This window comes from Fusarium solani (assembly GCF_023522795.1).
Source record: "Fusarium solani strain SB1 chromosome Unknown bctg00000003_1, whole genome shotgun sequence".
In the NCBI taxonomy this organism is placed as follows: Eukaryota; Fungi; Ascomycota; class Sordariomycetes; order Hypocreales; family Nectriaceae; genus Fusarium; species Fusarium solani.
In genome coordinates this window covers 1,353,928-1,372,269 of record NW_027072154.1, presented here as the reverse complement: position 1 = coordinate 1,372,269, position 18,342 = coordinate 1,353,928, and the positions used below count along the sequence as shown (strand labels likewise).

Genomic DNA, 18,342 nt, shown 5'->3' with positions numbered 1-18,342 from the left:
GTTTCCGTCACTTCCAAGATGTCTTGTTTGCTCTTGCATCGTCTATTCCTGCCACCTTCTATTCTATCAACTCGACGTTCTCTCCTCCTTCAATCTTCAGATAAACTTCTTTCACCTTCACTTCCATTCATCTTCACCTCTCCTTCATCCCAGTTTAATCCATTGGCGCCAAGTGCATGCATCTAGACGCCCTCACCGGCCCGGCTCTCTTTCGTCTCCATCTGGCCTGGCCTCCTTCTTTGGCAACGTCTGAGGTGTGGTCAAGATGGCAACGCGGGTTGGTCACTCCTTCCAATGCCCACATTCGGACTTGCATATGCAGTGGCTGCCAATTGTGCGGCTCCTCCCATCTTCCATCTTGTCTCCTCCATCTCCTCACCTCAACAATACACAAGCACAGCCTGCTTGTCGTTTCAGTACCTGCCCGCCATTGATGCTGTCAGACGCGATCAAATGACCATCACAGGCCCTGACTTTGTCCCTCCCCCGCGCCTGACCTGACGACTCTCGGTGTCACCATTTACTCAGGAACACGCATCAATGCGCCGAGCGATCAATCCCACCCCGACGCCCCATTCTTGTGGGGAGCTATGGCGGGTCCAGCGCCCTTGTCCAGGGCAGGTGGCCCGCGCTCTCAAGGTCAAGGCGCCCACCCGCAGGGTATGACAGGCGCTAAATCTTAGGGGCTCGGGGAGGTTGCAGGGATAGCTCTCTCGGTAGCTTCTCCCAGGTCCACCCACGTTCCGTCAGTATCGCGCTCTCGCAGCCAAGCATTCAGAGTTCCGCTTGTAACCACCAGTGGCAACAAAACCCTTGGCCCCCGAGCGGCCCGGGCACACTCACAGCTCTCTTCCCTGTCTAATTTTGGAGTGCCGTGTTTCTGCTAGGTTTCGGTATGCAGCTGCCCGGCCACCCGGCATACACCAGCACAGACGCGCTTTCTGGCCTCAACGCCAGAGATACTGGACGAATCGAGCTCAATTGAGCTGCCACTCAACAATTGCTGACTCTAATCCCCTCATCTCCTGAGTCCTCCTTACTGGTGACATCCGCTGCGGCTTGCAGTAGTCTGAGGGTGCAATGGGGTTGACTCGATTCCCCCTTTTCCCCCATCTTTTCAGGCAGACGGATTTTGTCCTCCACCAGCGCCCTACACCGCTGGCACCAGTCCAATTCAAGTTTGACCCCGGCTTGACACACTTGCAGACCCGAGATGAAGCACAGACAGGTAATTTGCATGTCCCTGAACCCAATTCCCAGCGACACGGCCGCAATCAGTCCCAGCAGATCTTTCCTTCCGAGCAGCGTGGGGTGTTTCGCAGGCCCAAGTCCGGCACACCGAGACCGCTTGATTTCAGGAGGTCATGTGGACTCTTCCCCGCGCATCATGATTGTCCAACGACGGCGGCAGCGGCCGACACGGGGAAACGAGACATTTCCACTCCTTACTCAGCCTTCGCCTGTCCCATTGGCTTCATCAACCTCGTCAGCGTCGTTCAACTGCATGTCGGATTCGGCCAAGTTTGCCCTATTGAGTCTGTTTCAGAGAATACACAATGCGATTTGTGGGCTACAAAAGCCACGGGCAACTCGAGGAAATTATCAAGCGAGTGACGGAGCCTCTGTTCCCAATGTCACCCTACCTCACCCTACCTCAGAATTTTCACTAGATACGGTGCTGGGTGTCTCGGTGTGCGGTGTAATATCCTTTACACAACTGCTTACTCGGTGCGGCCCAGCATTCCGTCTGCCTGGACACCAAGTTACACTGGAGATTGCCAAGACAACCTTAACGCCAGCCCGTGAGGCCCACTGCTAGACTGGTTCACCCCACCCTGAGGAATTTTCTTTTGGTTGCGTGTCCTCATGAGTGATAGGAAACACAGGAGGGCAGTCTGTCGCAGTGGGGGTTTTGTGCTATCGAACATTAGCGAGAAGGCGATTGGACGCACCTACGACGTAGTATGTGCTCCAATTCCTGTGGCAACAGTTACTCATGACGACATGTCATTTCAGGTGGTTGATAACCAAGGTCATGATCGGTGACCGGAAGACGGTGTGTCTGAATCACTCACCTCGTCAAGGCTTCGCGTCAATCGAGCTGCGGGTCTGCCATCAGACGATATTCCCTGCCGGAGGATCTTATGCATCACATCTGCAGCCCACATTGCTAAGGCAAACACTCACCCTGGTAGTTTCTGTACGCATTTCACACATTGCATTTCGGGCAAAGTCCATATCAATTCAAGAGGGCACCTTCAAAGGAGCTATCACCAGGCAGCAGAATACATTGGCTCTAATCTCAACACTATCAGTCCAGACTCGAGTCAACTAACGGCAGCTCATGTTGAGTGGCTCTGGAGGCATGAAGGATCTACTATGCATCGAATGATACCCAACGGTGTGACAAACACCAATAACAAGTTGAAGGGTTACCATGAGGCTGGCTCTGGTGTGATCTCGCCGTTGACCTCTGCAAGACAAGCAATGCCTCGTTCGCTAGCTCAACTCTGCGGCGCTGGGAGCTATCACGATGGTGGGGCACCGCATTGAGCGGGTTCCAGAATATCTGCAGAAGCCATCCATCGTTGGTCCAGGCAAATCTGCGATGCGCGTGGAGAACAGGGAGCACACAATGGCCAGGGGTGCACGGGCCTGAGCCTACCAGAGTCCGGGGTACTGGTGGATACCGGCATCGAAATTCGACTTCGCCCGACTTGCCGTGATGCCACGAGAATGAGCCGCCGATGTCGACAGCCACACGCGGTTTGCGGTGCGATGCGCAGTCTGCATCCGCCGCGCATGACGGCGGTCGCCGTTTCGGACGCTCGCCGCAGGGAATAGCCAACGCCAGGACCGGCCCGGCGCCGTGCAGCAATCTCCGATGCCAACCACGACTGACATGTCCGGGCCGGTATCAGCGATTGGTCTATCAACATCTAGACGCGCAATTTCCAGCTGACGGACTTGTAAATCCATGACTTTAGCTAAGTGTCTATTCGCTAAGCAATCAGATCTATCTCACTTGGCGCGTCAGACGCAAGTGCCGACTATCTCTCAGCCTTGAGCCTCTTGAGCCTCGAGTCTCTTGAATCTCTTGAACCTTCATCTTGCTTGGCCGTTGCTTCCTAGCTCCTAGTTCTCGAATTTCATACCTCCATCCAACACCAGTCAGCCCACAATGAGCAGGGTATTATTACAATCCAGACAAAATCAATCAACCATCCCGTGGCTTCACTTCCGCCCGCGCGAAACAGCTCAAGTAAAGATGGGCAAATAATCCCCTCAACACCATACTTAGAGACGCCCCGCCACAAACGCCTCGTCTCATCTCCTGCACCCCATTGCTTCTTGCTTGCTTCTTGCATCGGCGTGATCTCCGCCATATTTCCTTTGCCCCGGAAAAGAGGCAGCTGAGATCTATCGCGGGGTAATGAGGAGATGTTGGTCTGGGGTTGCCAACATCAACACCATCGTCGGTCTACCTCCGAGATCTCAAAGACGCCTCCGTCCGGGGTTCGACCCACCCCCGCTTCCTTCAACGAATCGCGGCCCCACAACGGCATCAACGGCCTTGGCCGTCGCTGTCGATGCGGATCAGATCAAGAAGTGATGCAATGTAGGGACTCTGCGAGATGAGTTAGCACGGACGCGTTCACAGTTGGGCGGGGACGGGAGTGACATACCAGAGCCCTGTTCTCAGCAAGAATTTCGAACAATCGTGGCAAGATGGGACGGAAGAGGGTCTCGTTCCAGCCTCCGGTTTCGCCGGTCTTTTCCTGTTTCTTGAGCAACTCCTCCTCCGCCTCCGTCTTGACCACATTACGCGCCATATTACGCAGAACGAGGGCAGCACTGAGGGGAATACCCGCCGCTTGGGGGGGTAGGTTTGGGTTCCGCTCGTCCCGCACTGTCAGGGTCTCCTCAAATGTGACAGCCATTGTCTTGGCTGGTATGATCCAGGCTCGCTCCTGTTTTCGAGACTCGCCAGGCAACATCGCAGAAATGTGTGTGCTGATGTGGCTTGCGAAATCACGGAGGTGCATCTTTGTTGGCGACCCATATCGCGAGCACTCGCCCCATGTGCAGGTAAACTCCTTTTCCACGTTGTCAAACTGTCCATCAGCGTTGCGCGTCTCTCCCATGTGTGAGGTAAGAATGTGGTTCCACATCTGCTCTGGTTGGAGGTAGAAGCTTCCGCACTTTTCGAGCTTGTTGCCAGGATTCGATGCCCAGAGACATCGGCCGTACTCTTTACCATCCGTGCTCAGAGGTCGCGGTCTCGCGCGAATACCGTGGATGATGAACTTTTGCTGAGGATCGCCTGGCTCTCTAAGGACTTGGGCGTTCGAATCCTTATACACAGACGTGCTATTCCTAATAAAGTCGGCAGGCGTGATGAGCGGCTGACCGATGGTCTTGAGAGGGCCGACAAATGCATTTTGGTACGCTTGCCAGGCAGCCAGCTGCGTCACGAAAGAGTTGTTGTCCTCTTCAAAGAAACATCGAACCCATCGGTGCACACGGTCAGGCTCTTCAAGCTTGAGCATCTCCTGGAGGAGGTCCTCAGGCATGGGAGCGATCTGGTCGCGGGCCGGAATTCTCTGCTCTGGGACGAGGATGAAATCGCGCTGCGTCTTGCGCGCACCATGAGCGAGCAAACGAGCAAGGTGGTCGACCAGGTTTTCCGGGGTAAGAGATCGCATGAGGTTGTCCACGTTGGACACGACCGCAGTGTACTGATACAAAAAGTCAAGGCAGGCATCGATGAGTTCGTCGTCGTTGAGTAGCAACCAGCTAGCGATTTGCTCAAGCACCGGTCCAGGAATGTCGCCCAACTTGTTTGTAGCATCGAGGTTCATCGAAATGCGGCCGAGTGCTCGAAGCGACGTGAGAATTGTACCACGGTCGTCCGAGGTCATTTGTGTGAGCAGAGTCTTGTACAGAGGGTCGTCCGACTCCAGAGTCATGAAAGGGGTCAGCTGCTCTGCGATATCCAGAGTAAGATGCTTCAATTCGACGAGCGAATCCTTGGGTGGTAGGTGCAACACGATGCAGATAAGGTCTCTGAGAGGGTAAAAGTCGGACATGTTGTGCGCATTTTCAGGCAGAGTGACCATGTTGCGTATTGTCAGCACAGCCTCGGTGATCAAGACCAGCTGGTCCGAATAGGATTCGGTCTGAAGAACGTCGGGTCGATCTTTTTCGATGAGATTCTGGATCCTCTCGAGGATGTCTGGAGTCCCGTAATTCCCGTCAAGCGCACCAACATCGTTGGGGTCGACAGAGTCCCACGACACAGTCCAGTTGACGTGATAGAAGAGCTGCCCGATCTCGAGTGCCTTCTCAACCAATCCTTCCGCTAGACCAGGAAAAGAGTCGAATTTGTACTTGTCACCCCGCTCAAAGGAGATTTTGACCAGGTGGTTGAGGGCGAATGCTTGCTCGGCAGCAATGTTCGATCGAAGCGCGTTCAGACAGCGCATGTAGATGTTTGGGCCGTCAAAGCCAGCTATGCATGTCAGCCAAGTCCCTTATCAAGTCGAATCACTTACTGCCAGGTTGCATTGGTTGACGGGGGTCAATCCGCTGAGGTTGCCGGGGCTTCTGGAACTCATTGGGCGCACTGCTCGGCGTCGCTACAGCTCGGAGCTGCAGTGGCTTGGAGAACCGCGGTTGGTATGCAGTGACCAGGTTGGACAAGTTTTCGGACGAAGGAGGGTGGTGAAGTACCGAGGGACCTCGATTCCTGGGTAGTTTTGTTGCTGCTGTGGCACAGGCATGTTCTGGTGATGTGAAGGAGTCTGAGGGTTTGCGGCTGGAGAGTTGGCATGGCTCGTGTGGTGAGCAGAGGAGTGCCTTGTTGTACGAGAAGGGCCAGTATCCGGCTGGAAAATAACACGTTGAGGGGGTGCTTCACGTAGGCCTCTAGATGCGCGCGCGCTCGCTGCAGGATCCGGGGCAGGTCGTTCGCGAGCCGGTGTACCATCATCACCCGAAGCCGCCGAGTCTGTGGCACCAATGTTGCTCTCCCGTTTGCCTCGGAAGTTTTCTCGAGTGCGGGTGAGGAGCCCAGCGCCCTTGGCCGTCACATCCTCCAGAATATCCTTTGGCGGCGGCTCCTTTCCGTGCACTGTGCTAATCTCAAAAGCGGCGAGGTTCTTGTAGAACTTTTCTTTCAACGAAAAAGCAGTCGAGGCTTCGTTGTTGGAGTAAATGCCCAGCTCAGCGGCCATGCGACGCCAGGCCAGCTTCTCCTCCGAAACCTTGTCGTAACCGCCGTTGGCGACGATGTGATTGAACACCTTGAGCAGATCAAGATGGGTCGCGCCGACCTTGGGTTCCGGGTCGAGCGTCGTGCCTCGCTTGGTGTGATAATCGCGGAGTCGCGTCATGAACTCTTCATATTCCGGGGTGCGGTCAATGGCATGCGCCGGGACATCGTTGCGAACGGGAGCCATCTTGGCGATCAGTGTCGGCGCAGGTGCGCAGCGGCTCTAATTAGAATCAGGTATCTGGTCACCTATGGACAGGCGCCCATTCGGGAGAGAATGGCCGAGGCAATGCGCTGATAGCGAGTGATTTTGCAGATGTCGTGGGCGTTGAATCGTAATCGTCGATGCCGTCTGTCGCATGGGTCTTTTGGTTTGAGTTGGCGCGGCGCGTCGAAGTCGAAGATAAGCTACCTAGCTATCGCCACGTGACCCCTGTCTTCGTGTTGGCCAATCGGCATGGCTCCTGCCCAACTTCAAGACAACAGTTATAAATGAAGTCGAGGAAGGTGCACAGGAGTAAATCAGAGGCATCAGGTGACGCGGGCTTCCTAATCTTTCTCCTCCATCGTGAATTTGAATCAATCTTGCTATCTACATCAACATGTGTGCTGTTCATCATGCCTGGGCCGCCGACTCCTGTCTCTTGCTGCCCCCTCAAGCGACTGGAGATCCGTGATGGAGGCTTGGTCAAAGCCTTTAATTCGCGCCCCCCTCATAACATTTTTAACTTGACCATTGAAGGCGAAATACCTATTGACACAGAGGCGGGGACTCTAATCCTTCTCATCTACCAGGGGTTCCAACAAGTGGTATGCAAATCAGTATTGCTACCGATCGAAACTGACCAGTAGGTTTCTATTCGACTGGGCGATCTAGCAAGAAACTCGCAATCTCCTAATGACATTGTGAGCATCGACAAACATCTCAATCAACTATGTATCACCATTCCTGGCAAAGGCCAAGCGATCATCGTGCAATTCGAAGAGAAGAGAGATTTCAGTGTTACCGTCTGTCTGCTACAAAAGTCCGATCTACATGTCAGCGACTCCATCCCAAGTTCCCCATCAACGACAAACGCGGCTTTTGATTCTTCAAACCATGGACCGCGGCTCTCTTCCACTCCGCCTATGGCCTCTGTGTCTCCGCCTCCACAGGCTTTCGGTGCTGACGTTCTTCCTGTCATGGATAGTCACATACACCCATCTCTACAACCAATGCCTTATCACCTACATCCACAGCGAACAACCTCTGTCCCAATATACTCTTCTCCATACTTTTCTCCATCTATCCCCCCTGACATGGCCCATCTGAACCCGTACAACATGTTTCTTGGTCGAAACAACACCAACATGCATATCCCTCGCGTTGGCTCGCCTCTCAGACATTCGTTCAGTCCAGAAGCTCAACATTCTTCCACCTCAAACGCCGGGTCAGTCTCGGATGGGTTCTCCCCCACAAACAGTCAGAGTCCTATGAATGTCGAGGGGTTTCACGCAACTGTCAACCCCATAACAATGGACAGGGAGAAAACCCCAGTCGACACGAGCCACAGTCCAAAGGCCGATTCTCAGGGATCGCAGTCGGAATCCGGTGACTTTCGGGATCTAATGCCACAGCCACGCAAGCTCCCATTTCAATCTCGCCCAAAGAGATCCATCTCGCAACCGGATACTATAGTACGAGACGAGGTGCAGAAGCTCAGCCCAGGAGCCAAACGAGTCAGGGGTGTACCCAACAAGACGACTTCGAATAAGGAAGTCCGGCGATTCAAAACTCAGGGATCTCAAACAATCGATCTAGGAGTCGATATCCCGATGAAGTCAACCCTGGCTCCCTTACCAAACGGCTTGATGCCAGAAGAGATATCCAACACCGGATGGAGGGACGTAGAGTGCCAAACTGAAATGTCGACTGATCCAAACGCAACTCAACAAATTTATCAACCGCAGTTCTCGGTCTCCGGTCAGACTGTACTCCTTACTAGCCCTGACGTGTTGAGAGAGTTGGACGAAGCAACGGCGAGCTTATTCGAACAATACGAAACAGACATCGCCAATGGTAGTGACAACGAAGTCTCTGCTAGATTTTACCTGGATCAGATATACTCGAAGCGCAGAGACTTTTGGTTGGCCAAACTCGAGGAGCTAGCAGCTGGCCAGTGGCAGCAGCTGTCAAGTTAGACTGGGCCTGACAGTGCCATAGTGAAATGCATATGGGATGAATCCGAGGTGCATGTGAGGTGGATTTAGTGACTGTTTGTTTGTCAATAGCTTTTCAGATACTAACAGTGTGCCAACTGACGTTTGATCTCCAACAGGGCATATATAGGGCTTCCACCATCCTTTCTCAACCTGTTACTGATCATCACCATAGCTCCTCTTCGAAGCTTTCTATCTTTCTTCAATTTGACAGCTCAAGTACTCTGAAGTCAATTCAGCTCATTCTTTGAGGCTCTTCTCTTGTCTTTCCTCAATTAGAGGCATCACCATCACTACAGCTCCTGTTCTTCTGCGGCACTGCTTTCTGTCTTCCTTCTCCTTATCGACTTCTTCCTCGCCTTTTATATCTTGATCACGAAACGACAGTTCGATCATAGCCGTCAAAACGTCGATCCCTACAAAGAAGGTTGCTGCGGCTGAGACCACGACATTCGAGGACACTGCTTCTCCCAGTACCCTCTTTGCTTCTATCCTCAACAGCAAGGCTTTGAAGGCTGCCTACAAGCAGTGCAAGAGTCAGCCGATCAAATGTAAGTCGTCCAGTACGCCGGTATACCAGCCGTTGTATCTCCTCTGCCTACAGCCAGCCTTCCATCTGTTCTATCACTGCCTATTTAAGATCGAAACTGACCAACCAACAGGCGCCAACGAGATTCTTCCTCGACATCCCATTTGGTACACCCGTCAGACTGGAATCCAGAAGTTGTTTGCGGGACTTGGACTCCCCAACGTCCGGACCAAGGACGATGGGGATGTCAAGCATTACACAAGCTCTACCAAAGAGAGAAACGGATCTCGACACACCCTAGAGTGGGCAGAACAAAGGGGCAACCACAACATGGTGGTGAGCCGTCAGGAGGCTCGACTCCTTTGCCGCGAAGCCCCCAAGCGCAAAGCAGCCAGCCATCCCCCAACAGACTATGGTATGCGCCACGAAATCAGCCAGCGGATGAAAGAGGTCCAGCGTGGCATCCTCCGGGGAAAGCACCTGAACCGGGTCTTTTACGTCGTCAAGATCAAGGACACCCCAAAGGAGGCCATCTAGTACCTCATACGGAAGGTTCCCCAGAGCACGAGGACCCTCAATTCTCCTCTGACTCTGACGAAAAAGGCGCGAGCGCAGTGGAGAGTTGAGCAAGGAAGCATCTCACACCCGAGAGCAGCAAGAGCCCATAGTTCATGGCACAGCATTTGCATAAAGCATTGCTTCATTTCGGATGGCACAAGATTGATGATCAGGAGGTCATGGCGATTTCAGGGGTATAATCGGACGGCGGTGCAGATATCCCACTCACACCACTTAGAAGCATATCCAAATCCATTTTGAAGACGGCTATTCTCCAATGCAGCCATACATAAACCCCCAATATTGCACCGAGAAAGATAAGTGAAATCAAGCAAAGTAACCAACCATCCGTCGCTCCTTGGGTAGATTCAGTCAAGATCAATCCAAGCCGCAGGGTATATCATCAAGCACCTTACTCCTTCATCTTGACGTAGTTACTCGGGAAGATGCCCGTTCTCGTGCCAATCTGGCCAGTCCTGGGCAGGGTCAGTGAAGAGTTATTCATTAATGCCAGTCGATACATACCACCAGTCGTTGTCGCTCTCGGTTCGCTTCAGAATCGTAATGACATCGCCCTTCTTAAAGCCTAGGTCACCAGGCTGGTCCGCGTCAAAGTTGTACACGGCGACAGCCTCATTCTTCTTGAGCATCGCTTGCTTGGCGGCAAAGTTGGGCTTAGGAGCTGCAGGTCGTCCAGGGCCAGTCTTCTTCTCTGCGCCAACGGGGCTGTCTCTGTAGACGTAGTCGTCACTGGCTCCGCCGCGCGCGGCAAAGGTGTTTGATCGCGAGGGAGCGCCGAAACCACTAGGTCGGTCGTATACGTCGTCCTGCCATGTGTTGGAGCGACTTGGCCTTCCAAAGCTATCGTCATGCGAGCCCGCGCGATTGTGCTGTCCCTCGCCGTATGCCGATCCCCGTTGGCCGTTCCACACCACATCGTCGTGCTGGTTGTCGTATACGGGCACGTCGTTGTACATGGCGTCTCCGGTAGCGCCGACCCGCATACCGCTGAAGACGCGCGAGTTGAGGATGTTCATGAGGGGCGCAGCTTGGGGCGGCGGTCGCACAGAGCCAGTGAGCAGTTGCTGAGCCGTGTAGCGGGTGCCGTACATCTTTTCGTTAGCATCGCGGCGCTCGATGATGGCGGATCCCTCGAGGGAGACGCCGGCGAAGAGACCCTTGGTTTTGGAGTAACTAAAGATACCGGAGAAGCTCCTCAGGGACGCGGCACCGGCAGCCTCGGCGTTGCGACCGACAGGTCCGGCGGCCAGAGAGACATTACCACCCAGAGTCAGAGATCCAGCTTGGGCAAACGTCTTGACAGCCTCGGCGTCGTTGAGGATAAACACAAAATCAGTCAACTCGAAGCCGATCTGGCCGCCGACGCCGGCACCACCGGTCGCGATGGCACTAGGAGCGCTCCAGGAGCCATCGGGAAGCCGAGCGACGACGAGGCCGCTACCGAAGCGACCGGAGCCGATGAAGCCGGCCTTGAGAACGGTGAGGATGGCGAGGCCCTGGGCGTTGGCGAGGACCGAAGGAGGAATGACCTTGTCGGGACCAAAGGCCTGGCGAGGGTTGATGAAGGAGGTGAGGATCTTGCCGCACTTTTTGCATTCCGCTGGAGAGAGCTAGGTGGTCAGCCATGTCTCGGCGCATTTGGGGAAGGCTTTCATGATGCATCATGACCTGCGGATGGGGCGGACTCACACGCCAGAGACGAGGGGAGGGGGTTGTTGATGCCCATCTTGAGCGATCTGGTTTACTTGCTGCAAAAGCGGAGCTGTTCTTGTATGTCGCGCGCTGAGGTGATGCTGTCGAGTGCAAGTGTAGGAGGAGCCAAGAGCTCACGATGTACGAGGTGGGGTTCACGACGTCGTCACGGTTGCTGCGCCTCGAGTCTTGGCGACGAGCTACCAGCGACGGAGAGAGATATACCGGTATAAGCACAGAAACGATATGAGCAATGCAGATTGTATACAACTTCTCGTCATGAAAGAGGCGGACTTGGAGCTCGCCCGCGCATACGTAAGGGGAAGGGAAGCTCGAGTGTGGCGCAGCTCCGGCACTCCGTTACTGAATCTCGGTCTGGAGACTGGAGCCACAGAAGCAGGCAAAACCACATGTTCCATGGCTGCCCAACCACGCGGTTTGCTCGATGATGTGCCCCTCCTCGGGCTTTACAAGTGCTCTCCAGACCCGGATTTCAAAACCCATGTCTTTTTGGCGGGGAATTTACCCACTCGTTGGTTCTCACCTTGAGACCGTGTGGCGGTGCGCCCCCCCCCCGGGTACGTACCCGACGAGCCGGGCGCGTGGCGGTCCGGAGTGGGAATCGTCATGGCACCGACCCCTTTCGAACTGGCTGGAGTTGACCTCGTCGAGAGGACACGACAGAAACCGACCGACGACTTGACGCATCACGAGCTTACTCTATAACCATCTCTCGATCGATCCCTCTACATATACCACGAGCAAACCCCCACCATGTCCGAAGCCTACGAGCGAGAGCGCCAGAACAATGCGCGCCTGGACGAACTCTCGGCCAAGGTCTCTGCCCTGCGCGGCGTGACCGTCGACATCTACGACAATGCCCGCGCGCAGGACGTCATCGACAACACCGTGCGTTTCCTACTCCGCCAGCGATTCCCGTCCACTAACCACCACAGTCCGACACCTTCTCCTCCATGACGACCCAGATGAAGGGCTCCGCCGGCCGCCTGACTCGCATGGCCGCCTCTGGCAACCGCGTCGCCATCCTCAAGCTGTCGGGCATCATAATCGCCACCTTTGTAGTGCTGTACTACGGCGTGAAGCTGCTATTTTGAGTCGGGCGCTGGCGTTACGAGTTATAATGGGCAGGCAGAATACAGGTCGACAAACTAACGGGTATAGACCCTCGGAGCATCAAGGTTGCCATGGAGCATGTTACACCGGGTGCTGAGCTTTCAGCGTGGGTTGGCGTTAACTGAATACATTGACATCACATTCGCATCCATCCGTACCGTATTGATCATTCATCTTTTTTGCATCTACATACTCCTAACATGCAACGCCCAAACATGCCCGGACCGCCGCCTTTAAATGTCCAATCATCCCCAAACGTTGTTGAACAGGTCCTCGTCTCCGCCGAATCCTCCGGCAGGCTTCGATCCGCTAGTAGTAGACGGTCCGGTGCTGCTCGTCCATCCTCCGAATTCCTCGTCAGCAGATACCTTGGGCGCCGGGTTGAAGCCTCCAGACGCTCCGGGGATAATAGGTGTGTTGGCAAAGGCGCCTCCCGAGTTTCCCCATCCGAAATCATTGCCAGCAGGCTTTGGGGGTTCAGGGGCCTTGGCAGGGGCCGGTGCTGCCGGAGCTGGAGTGGCCCATTCGTTTCCGCCCCAGACGTCGGCACCCGAGATACCGCCAAAGGCAGATGTAGTCGTTGTAGTAGTGGTGGCAGGAGCAGGAGCAGGCGCAGGAGGGCTCTGAGGAGAGGATAGGTTAAAGACAGAGCTAGTGGTAGCGGCGGGAGCGGCGGGTTTAGGTGGAGGGGGAGAAGAAACAGGGGCAGATAGGTCAAAGAGATCGCCCATGGCAGATTGAGCGGGCTGGGCGGGAGCGGGAGCAGCAACAGGGGCTGGTGCCGGAGAGGAGAAGCCGCCAAAGTTGGAAAAGTTGGATGGCTGCTTCTGATGCGTTGAAGCAGCCGGCTGAGAAGGCTTGCTGTCAAAGAAACTGCCTCCTCCAAGACCACCAAAGGCATTGTTGCTAGATGTGCTGCGGCTGGCACTGCCAAGACTAGCAAACGGATCGGGAGCCGCGGGTTTGGGCTGGTTGGAGATGCTGAGGCTGCTAAAGGCATCGTTGAAGCCGCCGACTGAGCCTTGAGGGTGATGGGCCATGGTGGGAGAAGCCATGCCGCCAAAGCCACCATGCTGCTGCGGTTGAGGCTGAGCCTGTGGTCGAGGTGCCGTGGCATAAAGAGACAGAATCGATTGCTTCAAATCGGGACGAGATTGACCAGGGGCAGTGCCTGTTGTGCTCGCTGGTCTTGGAGGAGCTGCCGGCTCACCGAAGAAGTCGAGTCCCAGCAAAGAATCCTTAGTGCTTGTGGTTCTCGGAGGAGCTGGATCAGCCTTGGGGGGGACTTTGGACACGGGTGCAGCGCTGCTCGATCGCACAGGAACTGGATCTCCGCCGATAAGATCCCCCTGGGGCGGAGGAGGGACGGCCTTGGGGGCTTGTGACTGACCCAACGAGGCCTTCCGGATGGACTCCTTGCGCTCTATAACCTGCTTCTCCTTGACTATGCTCAGGGGCACATCATCGTCTCCATCGACATCCAGCGTCGAGGGGTCCGGCATCGGGCCCTCCATAACCCAGCGCTTGAGCTCGTACTTTGTGCGGATAAAGTTCTCGATCTTGGCCTCGGAGGGGGCGTGGCCCGACGCCAGCTTGGCCTCCCAGTACTTGTTAGCGCGTGCATTTCCCCAGCTGAGGATGCTCTGGAGTTGCTCGTCGGTCCAGGAATCGAGGTCGACCGATTTGACTCGGCTGATGTGAGTGCCCATTCCGCGATGGATGCCCGAGCAGCGGATGCAGATGAAGACGCCGAGGTTCCAACTAGCCCATCGGGGGTCTGCAAGGTCAGCATTTCGTTACAGACAGACATCGAGAGACTTACGCTTGTTTCTCTTGCAATCGGCGCAGACCTTATTCGGCTCCAACTTGAGGAGGCTCTTGATGGTAGCTTGGTTTTGCGCCGCCCGCTCAGCGGCGGGGTTCGGGGCTCTCCTAGACATTGCGGGCGATTCGTGTGCGCGAGAGTAAAGGTGTCGCCGTCGAGGGCAGTCGAAGAGATGGGGCGCTCCTTGCGAGTGCTTCGAGGTGTTGAAAGTGGCAACCTAGAGAGTGATCGATGGATGATGGCGGCCTGGAGGTAGGGAGGTGCCAAGGTGGTCAGTGTACAGCGGTTTAGCTGCCCAGCGTTAGTGCAGCCCAGGACAGTAATTAGTACCCCTGGGTGCACCGCCACAATTGCAGCAGTGTTTGGGGTTGCAGCTGAGGACAAGGTTGATGATAAAGGTTGCTGATTGCAGGCATTGATTAATTGATGAATACGCATGTGAATAGATGCATTTTTTCTTTCAGTTTCCCAATGGAACCTTGTGACGGATGATCCGGCTCAGCCACACTTTATTATTGATATATATCCATTCCTGACAGATCATTCCCGTCTTTTCGGGATTTGGAATTCCTCTGGGCTGAGCCGTTACAGTCATAAAGCTAACGATACGCATAGCTAGTGGCTGTGCTGCGCCGAGTTCCATTACCTATGATGCAACTCTTCCTCGATTCCACACAATGATTTGTCAGGTCGCTGCGGGTAAGACATCGATACGCTGTAAAACGCTACCCTCGACTATGAGCTTCACCTGAAGCAGAATATAAGAGTCCATCATCACCATTGCCAATGCGCTTCTCATTCTTATCCACACTCATCTATTCATTCTCCAACATTGCTAAGAGATCTTCACGCATACCTCATATTCCATCTCACCCAGTTCCCCTCCGTTCCATGTCTGGTATTCCCTTTCTGAGTGGTCTATTTGGCTCGAGCTCCTCCAAATCCTCCGACATGTCGTATCCTGATAAACGCACCAACGACGAGTGGCGGGCCGTCCTCAACAAAGGTACTTAACCTCTCAGTCCGCTTCACTACTGTACTAACAAAGACAGAACAATTCCGCATCCTCCGTGAAAAGGGCACCGAAGCTCCTGGATCGGGCACCTACGACAAGCATTACCCCGAGCAGGGCGTCTACAGCTGCGCCGGCTGCAACGCGCCGCTGTACAAGGCCAGCCACAAGTTCAGCTCCGGGTGCGGGTGGCCCGCCTATTTTGACAGCATCCCCGGGGCCGTCGTCCGCCACGAGGACCGCACCTTTGGCATGGCACGCACCGAGATTGTGTGTGCCAATTGCGGTGGCCATCTCGGACATGTGTTCAAGGGCGAGGGTTTCAGCACGCCTACTGACGAGCGTCACTGCGTCAACAGCATCAGCTTGAGCTTTTCGCCTGACGACAAGCCTGTGGAGAAGCCGGCAGAGAACAAGAATTAAGTCATTGAGCAGTGGAGTTGACGGCGGAGCATGGGAACGGAGCAGAATGGAGTAGAGATTACGAGTCGATAGTATTAATCATGGTTTTGCATATATCCTTTCCAGCCTCAGTCAAAGATCTCGGGGAAGTATACCCACTCTTGGTCTTCCTCGTCCCAGTGTTTAAACTGCTGCGTCTCTAGGTCCCATGTCCAATAGTCGTCAGTCTCATCCTCAAAGGACTCAACGTCAGGCGGAGTCAAGGCCTCTCCTAAATTGAAGGCCTCTTCAATGGAAGGGCTGATGGTCCTGGGACGGCTGTCGCTAATAGACAAGGACTTGAGTCGGTCGTGTAAGCTTTCCAGTTTATATTCCCCAGTGCTCTGCTCGCAAATGTCAACGTATTGTCCCTTGTCGGGCTCAGGGTCAGTGGTTGACCCGGCATCTTCCTTTTTGTCTTGCTTCTTTTCTGTCGTCTGCCTCGGTTGAGACTCAGGTACTGGATGCTTTCTCTGACTCCTCACCCAACTCGTCTGGAGAGATCCCTTGGACTGTCTCCGTCGACACCGATGCTTCTCAGGGCTTGGTGCAAGCGACTGGCATGGGAACAAAGCCTTGAAAAGTTAGTTGAATCCAGTCGCCATCAAGAACACCTCACCTACCTTGACCGCCACATAACAAGGCGAGCCCGCAGCCGACTTTCTGGTTAGACATCGCATCTCCGAAGATGGGGACAAATTGGGGGCCAAAGAGCCAATAATACCGGGTCGACAGAATTTGTCCATCGGGGAGCATTGTCCTGTATTTACAGACCCAAAGTGTTCCAGAATGTCCATTTGTGGCAAGCTGGACTAGACACCGAGACTGGGTAAATGATGCGACTGAAGACGATAAATAAATATAGTGAAGCTCTATCGAGACAGCAAAAGTAGGAAACACAACGGCATATTTTAAGGTATTACGGAGAAAAGATTTTCGGCATCTGCGGACGATGAGGCTCAAGAAAGACGATAGTGGTTGACGTGGACAATGGCGAGCCTCATTCTAGAGGGGTTCGCTTCAGAGCCTACGCCCGAGATATGAGGGATATGAGGCTCTCGACGCATTTTCACGCAGTTTAAGGCGCAGCAGCTGCCTTGCCTAGGCGATAAGGCAGCGTGGCTCATGGATTGCATCAAATAGTGGAATTGTGAGTGATTTGGTGCCCAAAGTGCACATTCTCCGAATCAACTACGAGGCGCACCTCGGCGAGAGCACAGCCCTCCCATCGAACCATACGGGCTGTGGTGATTCAAGTACTGAAACCGATCTCTTCTCGTTTAAGCATGATTTTGGGTGTGTTTAATGGCCAATCGCCAGTCTGCCTTGTGCCGTGGAAGAAGCGGTCTGGACCGACTTTACAACTTGACTGGATAATAAAAAGTGCACTTTCAGTGCGGAGCTGTTGCCTTGGTATGGATGGATAACATCAAAGACAATGAGAATCATGACACAACATAAAGTCCACCGAACGTCTCGTAGACACTTTCATTTCATAAATCGAGCAATGCCCGCGCTTGATTAAAAATCTGGAGAATTTTACGTTTCCCGCTTCGCCATCTCGACCGCAGCTGTTGAAAACCTTTAAAGTGTACGGCTTCAGCTGCCTAATCTCACCCAACCAGAGTCCGCCATGACGTTGTCCGCTGTTCGGCAACGGAATCCAAACCGCCCCAATAAACACCATCGACGCCAGGCACTGTCTGTCCTTGATCAGATCTTTGACCAAGGGGCGAGGTCTCCTAGGAGTAGGAGAGCCTCGTCCATCGGCTCGCTGAACGGTCCGTTGGAAGATATCACAAGGCTATGCAACGAGTTGGAAGCCTCCAGAAGCGCTCGATCACAGAGACGCGTTCCAGATCTGGAGATTCTCAGTCCAGATGTCACCATGATGGACTTTCCCTCTCCGATGCCAAGTGAATCGCCATCTCCAACGTCGCCAACATCACCACTCTTTTCAATTCCTCAACCAGCCCCATCCCGCGTCAAAGATGGCGACATGATACGCATCACGCTCAAGATTCGCACAACCAGCGTGCCATGCATCGCCAAATGTTGTCCCAGAGAAAAGACCAGCGCCGTTGATGAGGATTTTGTCCGCACTTGGAGTGTTGCTTATCACCCCACTCCCATGATGAGATTAGAAACGCGAGGGAGCGAGTTCTGGTGCTCTCTCGACGTGGTTGATGTGGAAAAGGTCGGAAGCACCAAGAGAACACTAAAGTTGCCCATCCGCAAGTTTTCAGATCGACGCTTCAGTGTCACATTGGGTGTTGAAGCACTCACCTCGCTTGGTCTGATTAAGAACACAGGCAAGTTTTCATCCCATGTCACTCTCGGCAGACGCTAACCCGCTGCAGGTCCGAGATCATCTACCCCAGACCCAGGCCATGCCTCGGTCGACAACAGCCTGTTGCTTCCTGGCGTGTGGTCCAGGGGGTTTACACCTTCATCGCCGACATCGCCGGAGCCGCAGAGACCACCATTAAATCTGACCATTCCGTCGGTTCCAGAGATCAGGGTAAATCCTCCTCTCCTGGAATTACCTGGTGGTTCGACCTCGGCAGACGACTCTGGTTCCAACTCGGACATGTATTCAATAGTTTCATTCAACGAGGGAGCACGGAGTCCAGCACCTTCGGAGTGGGCATGGAGCG

The 18,342-nt window shown here is 54.3% G+C and overlaps 8 protein-coding genes across 8 annotated transcripts; 4 read left to right on the top strand and 4 right to left on the bottom strand.

Moving 5' to 3' along the window:
- Positions 1-3,565: 3,565 nt before the first annotated feature.
- Positions 3,566-6,461, bottom strand: MRS44_005996 (uncharacterized protein; the record flags this gene model as incomplete). The annotated part of the gene is made up of 4 exons (XM_065621599.1): positions 3,566-3,628; positions 3,687-5,512; positions 5,556-5,661; positions 5,742-6,461. The coding sequence occupies 4 exons, from the start codon at positions 6,459-6,461 to the stop codon at positions 3,566-3,568; spliced, it is 2,715 nt and encodes a 904-aa protein (XP_065477671.1).
- Positions 6,462-6,892: 431 nt separating this feature from the next.
- Positions 6,893-9,539, top strand: MRS44_005995 (uncharacterized protein; the record flags this gene model as incomplete). The annotated part of the gene is made up of 4 exons (XM_046281912.2): positions 6,893-7,084; positions 7,127-8,450; positions 8,872-9,024; positions 9,136-9,539. 4 exons carry the CDS (start codon positions 6,893-6,895, stop codon positions 9,537-9,539), a joined length of 2,073 nt encoding a protein of 690 aa, XP_046140426.2.
- A 433-nt stretch (positions 9,540-9,972) lies between these two features.
- Positions 9,973-11,307, bottom strand: MRS44_005994 (uncharacterized protein; the record flags this gene model as incomplete). Its single annotated transcript, XM_046270389.2, has 3 exons — positions 9,973-10,036; positions 10,086-11,181; positions 11,271-11,307. The coding sequence occupies 3 exons, from the start codon at positions 11,305-11,307 to the stop codon at positions 9,973-9,975; spliced, it is 1,197 nt and encodes a 398-aa protein (XP_046140427.1).
- Positions 11,308-12,047: 740 nt separating this feature from the next.
- On the top strand, positions 12,048-12,388 carry MRS44_005993 (uncharacterized protein; the record flags this gene model as incomplete). The annotated part of the gene is made up of 2 exons (XM_046269413.2): positions 12,048-12,182; positions 12,230-12,388. The coding sequence occupies 2 exons, from the start codon at positions 12,048-12,050 to the stop codon at positions 12,386-12,388; spliced, it is 294 nt and encodes a 97-aa protein (XP_046140428.1).
- A 264-nt stretch (positions 12,389-12,652) lies between these two features.
- On the bottom strand, positions 12,653-14,347 carry MRS44_005992 (uncharacterized protein; the record flags this gene model as incomplete). The annotated part of the gene is made up of 2 exons (XM_046279291.2): positions 12,653-14,184; positions 14,230-14,347. 2 exons carry the CDS (start codon positions 14,345-14,347, stop codon positions 12,653-12,655), a joined length of 1,650 nt encoding a protein of 549 aa, XP_046140429.2.
- A 671-nt stretch (positions 14,348-15,018) lies between these two features.
- Positions 15,019-15,667, top strand: MRS44_005991 (uncharacterized protein; the record flags this gene model as incomplete). The annotated part of the gene is made up of 2 exons (XM_046274701.2): positions 15,019-15,238; positions 15,285-15,667. 2 exons carry the CDS (start codon positions 15,019-15,021, stop codon positions 15,665-15,667), a joined length of 603 nt encoding a protein of 200 aa, XP_046140430.1.
- A 107-nt stretch (positions 15,668-15,774) lies between these two features.
- MRS44_005990 (uncharacterized protein) lies at positions 15,775-16,431 on the bottom strand (the record flags this gene model as incomplete). The annotated part of the gene is made up of 2 exons (XM_046274702.2): positions 15,775-16,260; positions 16,309-16,431. The coding sequence occupies 2 exons, from the start codon at positions 16,429-16,431 to the stop codon at positions 15,775-15,777; spliced, it is 609 nt and encodes a 202-aa protein (XP_046140431.2).
- An 887-nt stretch (positions 16,432-17,318) lies between these two features.
- On the top strand, positions 17,319-18,035 carry MRS44_005989 (uncharacterized protein; the record flags this gene model as incomplete). The annotated part of the gene is made up of 1 exon (XM_046274703.2): positions 17,319-18,035. One exon carries the CDS (start codon positions 17,319-17,321, stop codon positions 18,033-18,035), a length of 717 nt encoding a protein of 238 aa, XP_046140432.2.
- Between the last annotated feature and the right edge of the window lie 307 nt (positions 18,036-18,342).